The following is a 14,090-nucleotide window of genomic DNA, read 5'->3' on the forward strand; positions in this document are numbered from 1 at the left end:
AATAATTGAGGAAAAGGCCACCGCCCGAAACGTCACCTTAGCCAGAGTGTTACTGACGACTGCATTGAATTTTGGTTAACGTGCGTGATCTCAATCGACGCGACTCGGACAGTGTGGTGGTGGTGAGAGGAACAGAGCCGGGCAGGGCGTGCCGGCCAGTCCGGTTTGTGAGCGGCGCCGTCGTCTCCGCTGCCACGAGTTTCGCCCACGCCTCGGAGCCGCTCGCGCCACGGAGTTTTCTGCAGGATCTGCCACGGCCGCTGAGGCCGTCGCGGATCAATCACGCGGCTGTCGGCGGGGCGAAGGCTCCACTCCCGGTTCCGTGAGCACCCCCTGGCGCCGAGTATGTTTCAGTGGCGAGCCTGCTGCCGTATCAAACCCGCCCTGCAGTACTCTGCGTGGCCGGGAAGGCAATGACTCGACCGCCGTCACCTGGCCCTGCCTCAACCACCTACAACCATTGGTGAAGATGTGCACGGTACTCGACGGCCGGTCTGCACCCCGGCACTCTGCTCACCGCACCGCACACACGAACCGGCACGGCTCACAACGGCTCCTCCTATCCCTGCACTGCGGGGTTTCCGCAGAGGGGAAACAGCAGTGAGAGTGAGTGAGTGGGTGAGTGTGAGATAGCTGATGAGGGTGAGACGGTTTGTGAATTTGTGATAGGGTGAGTAACGTGAGAGGGCGTATGCGTGCGTGTTTGAGAGTGTATGAATGAGGGTGACTGGGTGTGAGTGTCTTTGTGGCTGTGAACTTGGCTGCAGGAGGAAAATGTTTCAGTGGCAACTCTACAATACACATTTCCACCACTGCCTACATCATCTCAACACCATCACGAGCGTCACTATGGAGAATATAACACAATCACTAAGCAGACATCTGCCCCTCCACATAAACGCATTTTTACACATCCCATCAGCCACACTGCCTAATGGGAGTGTTTAGTTTGTTGTCCTTCCCTCGCACACAAACCACACTCGCCGATTAGCACGGATGGCTACATACGGTGAGAAAGAAGTTCAACATATATACAACACAAGCACACCCTTGGTTTAATGAAGCCTGACACTGCTGATGAGACTCAGGAATGTTTAAAACGGTCCAGAGTTTGCCTGTAATAAACCAACACTACTGAAATCGTGTACTCCCAAAAGGCCACGTGGCAGATGGGATGTGTAAGAGCAGATATTGATAGGGGGTGACTTGTCTGATTAGTGATTTTGTAAAGCCTCTCCCCATCGCTCACCCAACCCCTATCACTAAACTCCACGCTCATTATCGACAGTCCCACCTCATCACCTGAGTTTACCCTGTCATCTAACACTCACTGCACATCTTCTTTGGTTCTTTCGGTAAAGTCACATAGAATGAGAATAAAATAATAAATTGATCAAGTAAAATAACGAAATAAAATTCTCACGACGTTTCGGCCACAACACAAGCGGCCTTCATCAGGTGAAGGGACGAGACTGTCTGGAGGACAGCGCTGGAGCGAAAAAGTCATGCTCAGATCGCGACCTTTAAGCTGTGTGAGAAGAAACAGAGCGCCTTGACAAAGGAATTAGCATAGAATTTAGAATTGAAACAGCTGAGTGATTAGCTTGTGACTGGTCACAGAAATGGCTATGTTAAAGTTAAAGCATACACATCCACAGAGGCACCCCTTGACAAAGGAATTAGCATAGAATTTAGCATTGATATAGCTGAGTGATTAGCATACACATTCATAGAGGCACCTAGTACAAATCAAACAGGAGAATTTAGCATTGAAATAACTAGGAGAATTTAGCATTGAAATAACTGAGTGATTAGCTTGTGACTGATCACAGAAATGGCTATGTTGAAGTCAAAGCCTACACATCTGAGCTATTCACAGTAACTGGGTATACACTACAATATATAATGAATACTATATAGTGAACCAATAAAAAAACTAAAATATAAATTACCTCAATGTTATCAATAAACTCTATATATTCTCCAATCAGCTAGCTGATTTTATATTTTAGTTTTTTATTGGTTCACTATATAGTATTCATTATATATTGTAGTGTATACCCAGTTACTGTGAATAGCTCAGATGTGTAGGCTTTGACTTCAACATAGCCATTTCTGTGACCAGTCACAAGCTAATCACTCAGTTATTTCAATGCTAAATTCTCCTAGTTATTTCAATGCTAAATTCTTCTGTTTGATTTGTACTAGGTGCCTCTGTGAATGTGTATGCTCTGACTTTAACATAGCTATTTCTGTGACCAGTCACAAGCTAATCACTCAGCTATTTCAATGCTAAATTCTATGCTAATTCCTTTGTCAAGGGGTGCCTCTGTGGATGTGGATGCTTTAACTTTAACATAGCCATTTCTGTGACCAGTCACAAGCTAATCACTCAGCTGTTTCAATTCTAAATTATATGCTAATTCCTTTGTGAAGGTGCTGTTTCTTCTCACACAGCTTAAAGGTCGCGATCTGAGCGTGGCTTTTTCGCTCCAGCGCAGTCCTCCAGACAGTCTCGTCCCTTCACCTGATGAAGGCCGCTTGTGTTGTGGCCGAAACGTCGTGAGAATTTTATTGTGTTATTTTATTTGATCAATTTATTATTTTATTCTCATTCTACGTGACTTTACCGAAAGAACCAAAGAAGATGAATCTTGCAGTCACGAAAGCTTTAAATCGAAACTCACTGCACACTTAATACTCACTACACGACTCACTCCACTGCACTACTCACTAACCTGGCTCGAGCGAACGGCTCGTTGTCGGAAGGTTGCAAGTTAAAATCCTGATTGGAGGTTGAATCAGCTCATCATTATCCCTCTTTTTGGGTTCGATAAAATAATCACTAATTTGTGGGTAAGTCAAACGCGGTATTTTTCTATGGATAGACTCGCCCTCCCTCACACCACTGGCTCTGCGCTGACTTTGGACCGAGTGGAGGGGACCGGACTCATCGGGGCGGCTGGGGAGGCACTCGCGCCCCTTGCCGGAACCCCATTTCGAAGTTCCATCACACCCCACCCCGGGCACGTCAGCTGCGTGGTTCGCCGGGTGGTGGTGGGATACCTGTGATCCAGCACTGTGGGGGGGGGGGGGGCACGTGCCCCCCAATGATCCGATCGAAATCCCTCATTTAGATCGCATCATTGGGTTTATTAGTAATAAATCGGCATTTTGCGACCCCCACTGTCACTATGTAGCATTATATTACGTGCCAGGGACTCTGTGGGAGCTGACGGCCCCCTCCTCCTCTCCCCCTCCTCTTCTGCCCCTTCTCGTCGGGCTGTCGCCGATCAAGTGATCGGCCTCCCCGCACCAGCGTCCTCTCTGTGGGACATGGCTAGTGGCTGGCTCCCCACCGTCTGGGGTTATCCCACACACTTCACGTACACCACCACTAATGCGGAGGTGGCTGCGTGCGCGCGCGTGCCCATACTGGTGCACGCTGCTCACCACAGCTCGCGATAAAAATAGCCGTGTGAATAAGCATGCGCCCCTCCCCCCTCCCGCGGGATCGGCTTTAATCCGCTGTGCAAGCACGCGGGCACGCGCACGCGGGCAAAACGACGGCCGGGTTGACGATAAGGTACGCGCGCCCCCATCGTTAATGCGATCATCGCTACGTAAACACACTGCGTAAAACGCGCTGTGTAAACACGCACGCGAGCGTCGGCGATTGTTTATGATGGAATACACGCGCGCTTCACACGCCTGCACGCATTCACACCACACCTACGCTCTCCCCACACACACAGAAATAATGCGGCTCCCCGGTAACGGGAGCCATTAATTAATTACTACCCGCGCTGCCTCACACACACACGCTCGAATTATACTCTACGCTGACACTTTCCCCACACTCACAAAAATCACACCACACGGATCTTCTGTGGGAAAGTTTATTAATGGCGCCAATACACATTACCCGGAGGAGGAATATTTCGTGAGGAGAGCCTAGCCTAACTCTGCCTATGACCCCAGTTAAACAAACGTTCTACCACGTACCTCGTAGCTGTACTCACGGCGTCGCATGAACGCCGTGAGAGTCGGAGGGTGAAGGACGAGCGAAACCCTCGCTGATCACTGCCTCGTAGCAACACTCGCGGGCATCACACGGATGCTGCGAGTGGCTCAAGGAGGCAGGACAGCAGGGGAGGGGTCTGGATCGCCCGGAGGTTGAAGACAACTGAACTCACCGTCCCGGGGCACCAATTTTTATTCTCTAAACTTCAAAGGCCCAGGGTGATGTCATACCGTGCAGCCAATCGGGCGCTTACCCGTGCCCCCCGTCATCGTCCCTCTCCACCGTCTCTACCGTGGCCTAATCCCCTCATTTCAAAGGCCCAGGGTGGCATTGTACTGCGCAGTCAATCGCGTGCTCACCTGCGCTGTCTACATGGAGGGCCACGGGGTCTGCTACTGCTCTTCTGGCCTAATATTCCACCGTCCGCCTCTCCCAGTGTCGTAACTCATTGCGGTTTGCCCAATGAACTTTTCGTTCTGCGCCCATAAAATCTTAAGCCAATTTAGGGGCACCGCAATGTAACCTGTCCTGTGGGGGTCGGCCAATCTCCTGGCACCGGGAAACCGTGGGACTCTCCCTCTAGGGGCCCTTCGAATCAAAACCCGATGTGCCAGGCAACCCCCGTCAGGACAATACGTGGGTGCACTGTGTGTGGGTGTGTGTTTAGTGTGGGGGCCGGGAGGGGAGTGCGGCGTTTGCGGAGTTGCTCCGTGGTCGTGGCACCACCACTCTATGAGATGATAGGACAATAGTCTGAGTCCATAATTGGCAATAAGTAACGGCAAAGCAGTTATAAGTGACTCAGAATTGTGCGCAGTTGCGTATACAGTACACGACTTCCCTGAAGGAATTCACCTTCAGCGAGCGCAATGCCAATCACACAACGCGGTTCGAATTCGACCCTCGATCGATGGCTGCGCCATCGCTGCACACACGTCGAATAAAAAGCAAGGGACAAGTCCTTACTTACTCACAACTCCTATCATTTTTCATTGCTGGAGGGGTTGCCCCCCCTCCCTGAAAATCCTGGCTCCGCCATTGTGTAGGGCCAGCGAGAGTTGGTGGATCACACAAAGGTTGTGAACTTCCTCTCCTGTGGGCGTCAAGGAGGAGCCGTATCCTGGCTCGCCACCGGCTCACCGCGTCGTTGCTGCTGCCTTCCCACTTGTCTTTGGGTCGTCCTCGCGCCACTGAGTCGTCCTCTCTCTTCGAGAGCGAGCGAGGACTGCGCGGCCATGACGGCGCTGCGTTACACGTTCGTGTGATTTCCATGAATATACTCTGCATGGGAAGAATCAGCTCATGCGATTCTTGGCCCGCGACATCTCCCATGGCACGCAGACTCGGGCTACACGCGGCGATGTGTGGCCCCGCCTGGGGCCCGGGGCGCGCAACACAACTCGACACTCGCCAGCAACAACGGGTGGCCTTGTGAGAAAAACATAGATATTTATATGAACGCATTTGCTGAGCACAGGCTCAAAACATCAAGGGCCAGCAACTATATATAACAGGTGACGTTTCGGACAATGATCCTTTTTCATGGAACGAATGGGTAACTGTTCATGAGCCAATTTAAGACTGAATCTGATAACAACCAGGACCCCATGGTGCATACTCGAATGTAGTCTCCACCTATGATGCTTCAATCCGCCTCTGCTATGATAATTTCGTCTCTCCAGTTACAGACGCGACCTCTGGAAACCCCGGGGCGCCATGGCGCGGACCACTTTTCGCGAGGGGTGTTCGGTGTCACCCAATACGCCGTCAACTGAGCTTGCACAACAATATACATCTCGAACGCACACACACAAGTACACACACGCAACAAGACAACTACCACTTATCCAAAAAGTTAAACTTATTTTATCGACTCCGGAGGGAAGGATGGTGGGTTGAGTCAACCCCCAATCAGAATTGGAACTCGCAACTTTCAGATTGCTCGCTCCACCGCTGAGCCAGCACCGGACCCGACAATGGGTGCCAAACGATGTAGCCGAGATTCGCGTGTCGCGAGCAGAGACAGCGAGGCGGCGAGCAAAGGCGCAGCACTGCAAGTGCTCGCTCACCCCAATGCTGACGGGAGGGCCTCCACTAGAGGAAGATCGAGAGGGAATTTGGTATACTGGCTCACCAGACGTGTTTGGAGAGGTGCGCGTACCCACACGTTACCCCACCATACGCGAGTTTAACTCAGCCGATCATAATCCTCTTGGGAGCAATACAATTAGCACTATCACAGCGAGTGGATATCGACAGTGATCGTCTAACATTAAAACGCCGGATTCTGCCACGGAAATGTCGAATTTCTACCATTGGCTCAATATCCAAAGGAGATGATCGCATGAGTAGGTGGACGCGTGGCCCAGCGGTAGCGCGTTCACCACTTGTTGCAGACGTTCACGGGTCAAATGCAGCGGCTGCCCTGGTTATTACTGCGGGTGTAATTAACCACAATGCTACTATGCGCTGGTGATTCGCAGTGGATGTGAAAGACCCCCTGACGTCATTCGTAAGTGTAGGCCATTGCGTGCCAACGTCAGGGTCCACGTTTGCCAAATTTAAAAGTTACCCGCAAATTACGTAATCTGGACTCTACACCCAGCAGCAATCATTGGCGCCCGACTGGCAGACTAGTTTTTACCTGACTACACAAATACACTTGGCACTTGAAGCCACGACACATCCTGAATTTATCTCCGCAGTTACCGCCACGTGGGACCGGTAGAGGGAAGCATCGGAGCGCCCAGCGGCTGCCTCCACCGCCAAGACCGCCAGCAGGAGGAGAGCGCCTCCTCCATCCGTCCACCCGCTGCTCCACACACAGCCCTCAGTGGGAGTGCATCATTTCAACAGCATTGGTTCAACACAAGCAAATCTCTTTACCGATTTCGATAGTCAGTATCTCATCAGCAATGAGGCTTGAGCCAACGGTCTTTAAGTGGAGATACGTAAATGTGAAAGGAGCAAATTGGCTGCGTCAGTTTGTTATTTATATTCTCCTCAGTGACGCGAGTAAATATTCTGCGTTGTAGATTCCAGAGTTTTGCATCGAACCAAGACCCATCTTTAACAGAGGAGGCTCTTTGCTGTAACACCGCTCCAGAGTTTTGCTTGCTGCTGAAAGTATGCACTCCTGGAAAACCGGGTGGCTGATGGGATGTGTAAAACAAATTTTTAGGTGGAGACAGACATGGGAGGAAGCCGACTCCTCTGCATAGTCACTGCGTGAATATGGGTCACCTGCTTCGTGCGAACTCATGAGGCACTCGGCCCCCTTCCCGAGCCGATTACCGGTTAGCTCCGTTTCTCTTGCAGCCTCACCACGTATTTGTTTTTATAATGTATACAACTGCTCACCTGGAGAATCCATCGCGTCTCGTTTGTAAGGGCACCCAGGGAGGCAAACGACACGTACACAGCAAAAACATATCTGAACCAGTCCTGGGCCTCTCCTAGGTCGACTCAGCTTCAAATCAGTACCAGATACAATGAATAAACATCAGAACTGGGGAGACAAAGGTAGCCGGGCGTGGTGCTGGCCACCCTCGTGTGCCGTGCCGGCCTTCATAGGTGCTCGCTAACAGCACTTGCCCCAACAGTGTGTTTAGGTAAAAATATTAGATCTTTGTCTTTGCCTGTTTGGGTGAGTGTAGCAGCTGTGTGTGTGTGAGTCTGCCTGTTGGTGGTGGGAGGTCGTGACAGGTGGATGTGTCCTGTACGATGAGAGAACACACGGGCACGGGCGGGCGACACATGGCACCACTATCCACCACTCCGACTTTTCCAGACCATTACCTCCCTCCGCCCCCTCCGTGATCCCCGCGAGGGGTTAACGAGGGGGACAAACACGGGAGACGGGGCTCGGCAAGCCGGGGCTGGGGCGAGGGGGGGTGTTGTTAATTGCGCGGCGATGCGTACCGAGTCCCAGTGTCCCCCCTCCCATCCTGCTCCCCCTCACCGGCCCCGCCGTGAGGGGCCTCACCTCGTCTCACTTGCGTGCTAGAGGCGACAGCAGCAGCAGCAGGGGCCGAAATGGAGGAGGGGAACAGCAGCAGCTACCGCCCGGGGAACGAGACGGAGCCCGGGTATGGGATGGGCGCCTCCTTCAGCACCGCCGACATCGTGGTGATCGCCGCCTACTTCGCGCTCAACGTCCTCGTGGGCGTGTGGGTGAGTGTGGGGTGAGCGTGGGGCCGTGGGGTGAGCGTGGGTGCGTTTGGGTGAGTGTGGGGGCATGGGGTGAGTGTGGGGGCATGGGGTGAGCGTGTGGTGAGTGTGGGGTTATGGGGTTAGCGCGGAAGGGGGAGGTGAGGGAGGGGGGAGATGATGGAGAGTGAGGATGAGTGAGGGTCGGCGAGGGTGGGTGAGTATGGGCGTCGGTGAGGATGATTGAGGGTGGGTGAGTGATTGGGGCGGTAGCAACAGGTGCAGTGATGGTGGATGACGGTGGGTGAGGGTGCGCGACTGCTTGTCATTAAGGTAATGATTCTCGGTATCCAGGGAAGATGACACAAGACCCTCAACTGGTACAAAAACGCGCTGCTGCGTTCGGCTTATTGGGCAAATGAATGTTTAATTCGAGCCCCGTGTGCAGGAGAAAACTCACGCATGCGAGGAGGTAACACGTCACACTCCACACAGATGGCTTGGTGTATTGCCATCTGCTGCCCATCTCGTGGCCCGAGCCTATAACACCTGCCGCTGTTCCCAGGCAGTCTCCCATACACGCACTCAGCGGGTTCAACTCCTGACGAGCTGGGGTGCATTCATTCAGTCTGCTCCGTTACGCGTTAACAGGGGGCGCGCGCCTTGGACAATGAGTCACCAATTCGCGGCCGTGAGCAGCGACTTGCGCTGTCTCGGATTTTCATTGGCTCATTGGCCCTGCCAACTTGTCAGACACGGACTTTATCTCAGATGGTGAGGTGTATTGAGCTAAGCAACTCTGTTAAAAGGACGATCACAATTCATTGCCCTGGGCAGTGATGGCAGTTACAGGGCATTGTCGTTACATAAAGTTACATGGAGGTGCATAGAGTTACAGATATATCTATAGAGTTACAGAAAATCGTAGGGTGGGAGTGCAAAGTCGCCGAAGCAAAAATAACTCCTACACGCTCCAGAGGTACTATCGGCATCACGTCCTGATGCCAATAATCCATTAGGAAATCTCACAGAGCACCACCTCATCTGTGTCAGAGAGCGGCCCGTGGAAGAGGGTTTCACAGAACCTCTCTCGGAGCTATTCAAGTGGCTTTGTTGTCCTTTCACAGCAAGGGAGGGCACTCTCCCACACGTCATCCACTATACGATGATCAACCCGATGCTTTGAATATTTAACCCAAGATAATCATTAGCGCCGTCGTGAATCATGTGCTATTTTCAATTTTCGTATTTCTGATATGTTTTTAATTCTCACAATTTAGTGGGAATGTATCCAAATGAAGAGTAATCATCGGTGGCCAGGGCTGAGAGCATCAACTTGCCACAGTTCCCGTGTTATATTACGAGCCGCGTTGCCTGGGGTCGAACCCCGGGCTCAGCAGTGTCGATCGGCGCTTTCGGATCTGGGCCATCTTCATGGCGAGACCGACTATGTACCATTCCCTCCCCCCCCCCCCCCCCCCGGCTCCTTGTAGTCATCGTGCCGCGTGAGCCGCAACACCTTGCAGGGCTACTTCCTCGCCGGAAGGGACATGGCGTGGTGGCCGGTAAGGTGAGGGGCTGGGTGGGGGCGGTAAGGAGAGGGGCTGGTTTGGTTCATCAGGCTTGCTTCCTAACTATGCTACATACTCTATACTACAGCTTAATTTACACATATCTCATCTTCCGCAATATTGGCTGGGCTAATACATATTCTTCCTACCTACATAAATTACACCATCCAAAAGAACTGGCCACCTCCTCTAACTACTTGATACCATCTGCCCCAATGTTTAAGAAACTCAATATCACGTCCATCTACAACATCAATATACTAAAAATATGCACGTTCATCTCTAAATACACTTAACTCCAAGACATCGTACCGAAACCCTGCAAAGTATTCTTCCAGGTTAATTCCAAATTCCATGCATACAACACAAGACACTCCGATACAACCTTCACCCTCCCCACTGCCACACCACACACAAAGTCAATTCTCCATCAGATACAGACGTTCCCTACTCTGGAATTCCTATCTTCATATTGCCAAAATATCATCATCCCTCAATAACTTCAAGCATAGACTATGGGTCAGCTTGATGAGCCAAACTACCCAGTAGTCTCCTCCATGTAGCCTAACTCCCACACACGCATAAGCACACATGTTCACGCAAACACAAACATGTTTTATTTAACACTGAGTTTAACATATTCTTGTCTCTTTCGGTAAAGTCACAATATTGTTTTATATTTTTATTATTTTATTATTTCCCTTCTACGTGACTTTACCGAAAGAACCAAGAATATGAATCCCTGCAGTCATGAGTTTAACATGTTCAATTGTAATTAGTATGATTTGTTTAATTGCTCGAACAATCTGTTTTGTAAATACATTGTTCCTTTTTTGGTGTGGGTTTCATATTACCCCTCTTGGGTTTCCAACCTCACCTGCACACCTTTTGACCTTGTTTATTTTTATTTGTGCGAATAGTAAAATCAAAATAAAGGGTAAGGGCTGGGTGGGGACCGGTAAGGGGAGGGGCTGGGTGCAGGCTTGCCCCAGTGGGGTAGAGGAGCAGGAGAGTGGAGATTGAGGTGAGTCCCCATGTCCCTCCCCGTGTCTTCGCAGATCGGAGCGTCTCTGTTCGCCAGTAGCGAGGGCTCGGGGCTCTTCATCGGCCTCGCGGGGACCGGAGCAGCAAGCGGCATCGCGGTGGCAGGGTTCGAGTGGAATGTAGGGACCCCGCGCTCCGGGGGTCTCACCCCGTACTGAGCACACACCAGCGCGGGGTCTGTATGGGGCGTTTGGGCGGTGTTAAGAAGCCGTTAAGGAAAAGGCTCGGCTGAGTTGAGGCATTTCAAGCCGGACGGTGGTGGCACTCGCCTGTGATGCAGCAATGTGGAGGCAGTGATGGTTGGTGGAGCACACATATGTTGTGAATTTCTTTTCCGTGGGCATCGAGGAGCCATACCCTGACTCGCCAGGAGACGGCGGTACAGCAACGTGTGAAAGACACCTGTTCTATATCTGTATGGGATAGGCCGATAGGGTGTTGCCCCCTCGCACGTGTGGGGTTTCTCAGGGTACTCCAGTTTCATCCCACATGTAAATACTCATACTCATTAATTTGCCAATAACACCTTGATACATAGAGGGCCGCAGAGCTCTGGCGTTAGTCTTCCCACTCGTCTGTGGTTCCTCCTCGCGTTACAAATTGGCATTATTGTTGTTATAGTATTTTCCCAAGTGTTTTAACGGTTTAAAACATAATTACATTTTGAGCCGCGAGGTCTTAACGGCCAGTGAGACACGCTCCTCGAGTCGCATAGTCGATTCACACCAAACGCGGCCAGCCCACTCCGCTCCACCAACCCCCCGCATCTCACGGGACTCGCAGGCGCGCGCGCTCACCGGGGGCGCGGGGCCTGGCACGGGGCTCCCTCCCACCACCCCCTCACCCACCCGCGTCTTTCCGATCCCTCCCAGGCCACCTACGTGCTCCTGGCGCTCGCCTGGGTGTTCGTGCCCGTGTACATCTCAGCAGAGGTAGGACTCCCCCACACCCCCTTTTCCCTCCACCCCCCTCCTACCCCCATTCCTTTCACCCGCTCGCCCCTACTCCCCCACTCGCCGCCTCGCTGTGTCGACACAGGCCCTAAGGCCCAAAATGTCAAGCAGCCAGCAACAAACAGCACTAATTTGCAATACTGTACTCCGTTGGCAGTGGTGCACAAATAACACAACTCAGCACATTCACCAATAGCACTGTGGGGGGGGGGGGGGGTTACAAATATAATGTATAACAGACGACTTTTCGAGTAGGAAGGGCCATTGCCGAAAACGTCGCCCAGTAGATACTTTTGTTTTTAAGACCACACACAAATAGTATTCCTGACAAATGTGTTGAGTTTTCGGAATAGGTTCGGGTCCACGCGTTTCTTGCATTGAGCAAGGTGATTATTATTCTAAGAGCTTGGGGGAAAGGGGCAGTGCGAGGGAAGCAACAGAAAGTGAAATGAGATGACCTGCAATTTGGTGAATGGTTGGATGAATGAATGAGTGGATGAGAGAGTGGGTCAGTGAGCTAGGGGCTGGGAGCTCCAAGCCAGGTTCAACTGCAGGTCCCAGCTAAGGGCGCATCGCGCTGTGTGGGGCTGCAGATCGTGACGATGCCCGAGTACCTGCAGAAGCGTTTCGGCGGGGAGCGCATCCGCATGTACCTGTCTGCGCTCTCCCTTCTGCTCTCCGTCTTCACCAAGATTTCCGTGAGAGTAGCCCCGCGTCTCCCCCGCGCTCCCCGCCTCTCCCACACACTCCCCGCATATTCCCCGCCCACCCTTCCCCTCACTTCATGCTCTTGTCATGTTTGTGACCAGGTCACTTTTGCACACGAGACTCTCTTGGGCTCTCACTTAGTTACACACTCCCTGTGTCTCTACACAAATACTGCCCGTTTTAGCCTTAACAGACTGTTGCAGCAAGTGCTCTTAGCGAGCATCTATTCAGGCCAGCACGGTACATGGTGGTGTGGCCAGGACCATGCCAGGCCGCATTTGTCTCACCAAGGCTGATGATTACACGCCAAACCAAATACTCAATTAAGACTGAGTTGCCTTGGGAGAGGCCCTCGACCCGTTCAAATTTTCGTCACCGTTGACGGCCATAAGCGGAAATTAAACTCGGGATGCCGGGTTGATAGAGCAGTGCGCAACCAAACCCTCGCCCCGCCCTCAGACCGACCTCTACTCGGGGGCGCTGTTCATCCACGTGTGTCTCGGGTGGAACCTCTACCTCTCCACAGTGCTCATGCTGGTGGTGACAGCACTCTACACCATCGCCGGTAAAGCCAACGGGCCGCATCACCAGCGCCATCAGGGGTGGTGGAGTAGGGGTGGTGGAGTAGGGGTGGTGGAGATGGGGTGGTGGTGTAGGGGTGGTGGAGTAGGGGTGGTGGAGTAGGGGTGGTGGAGATGGGGTGGTGGAGTAGGGGTGGTGGAGTAGGGGTGGTGGAGTAGGGGTGGTGGAGATGGGGTGGTGGAGTAGGGGTGGTGGAGTAGGGGTGGTGGAGTAGGGGTGGAGAAGTAGGGGTGGTGGTGTAGGGGTGGTGGAGTAGGGATGGTGGAGTAGGAGTAGTGGGGATCGGGTGGTTGTAGTAGGGGTGGTGGAGTAGGGGTGGTGGAGATGGGGTGGTGGAGTAGGGGTGGTGGTGTAGGGGTGGTGGAGTAGGGGTGGTAGAGTAGGAGTAGTGGAGATCGGGTGGTTGGAGTAGGGGTGGTGGAGTAGGGGTGGTGGAGATGGGGTGGTGGAGTAGGGGTGGTGGAGTAGGGGTGGTGGAGTAGGAGTGGTGGAGATGGGGTAGTGGAGTAGGGGTGGTGGAGATCGGGTGGTTGGAGTAGGGGTGGTGGAGTAGGGGTGGTGGAGTAGGAGTGGTGGAGATGGGGTGGTGGAGTAGGGGTGGTGGAGTAGGAGTGGTGGAGTAAGGGTGGCGGAGTTGGGGTGGTGGAGTAGGGGTGGTGGAGTAGGGGTGGTGGAGTAGGGGTGGTGTAGGGGTGGTGGAGTAGGGGTGGTGGAGTAGGGGTGGTGGAGTAGGGGTGGTGGAGTAGGGGTGGTGTAGGGGTGGTGGAGTAGGGGTAGTGGAGTAGGGGTAGTGGAGTAGGGGTGGTGGAGTAGGGGTGGTGGAGTAGGGGTGGTGGTGTAGGGGTGGTGTAGGGGTGGTGGAGTAGGGGTGGTGTAGGGGTGGTGGAGTAGGGCTGGTGGTGTAGGGGTGGTGGAGTAGGGGTGGTGGTGTAGGGGTGGTGGAGTAGGGGTGGTGGAGTAGGGGTGGTGCAGGGGTGGTGGAGTAGGGGTGGTGGAGTAGGGGTGGTGGAGATAGGGTGGTGGAGATGGGGTGGTGGAGTAGGGGTGGTGGAGTAGGAG

The 14,090-nt window shown here is 52.8% G+C and overlaps 1 protein-coding gene across 1 annotated transcript in view; it reads left to right on the top strand.

The window, feature by feature from the left end:
* The window catches only part of LOC116951560 (sodium/mannose cotransporter SLC5A10-like), a 19,763-nt gene continuing 5,673 nt past the window's right edge, over window positions 1-14,090 (top strand). Inside the window, exons 1-7 of the mRNA XM_032970274.2 lie at window positions 1-478; window positions 6,730-8,197; window positions 9,667-9,738; window positions 10,803-10,907; window positions 11,661-11,720; window positions 12,335-12,439; window positions 12,909-13,014. Coding sequence (XP_032826165.1) covers window positions 8,060-8,197; window positions 9,667-9,738; window positions 10,803-10,907; window positions 11,661-11,720; window positions 12,335-12,439; window positions 12,909-13,014 — 586 coding nt within the window. The 5' untranslated portion in view covers window positions 1-478; window positions 6,730-8,059. The remainder of the gene's footprint in view (window positions 479-6,729; window positions 8,198-9,666; window positions 9,739-10,802; window positions 10,908-11,660; window positions 11,721-12,334; window positions 12,440-12,908; window positions 13,015-14,090) is intronic.

The sequence above is a fragment of the Petromyzon marinus genome, chromosome 43, assembly GCF_048934315.1.
Source record: "Petromyzon marinus isolate PM22_M1 ecotype Great Lakes invasive population chromosome 43, UKy_Petmar_22M1.pri1.0, whole genome shotgun sequence".
In the NCBI taxonomy this organism is placed as follows: domain Eukaryota; kingdom Metazoa; phylum Chordata; class Hyperoartia; order Petromyzontiformes; family Petromyzontidae; genus Petromyzon; species Petromyzon marinus.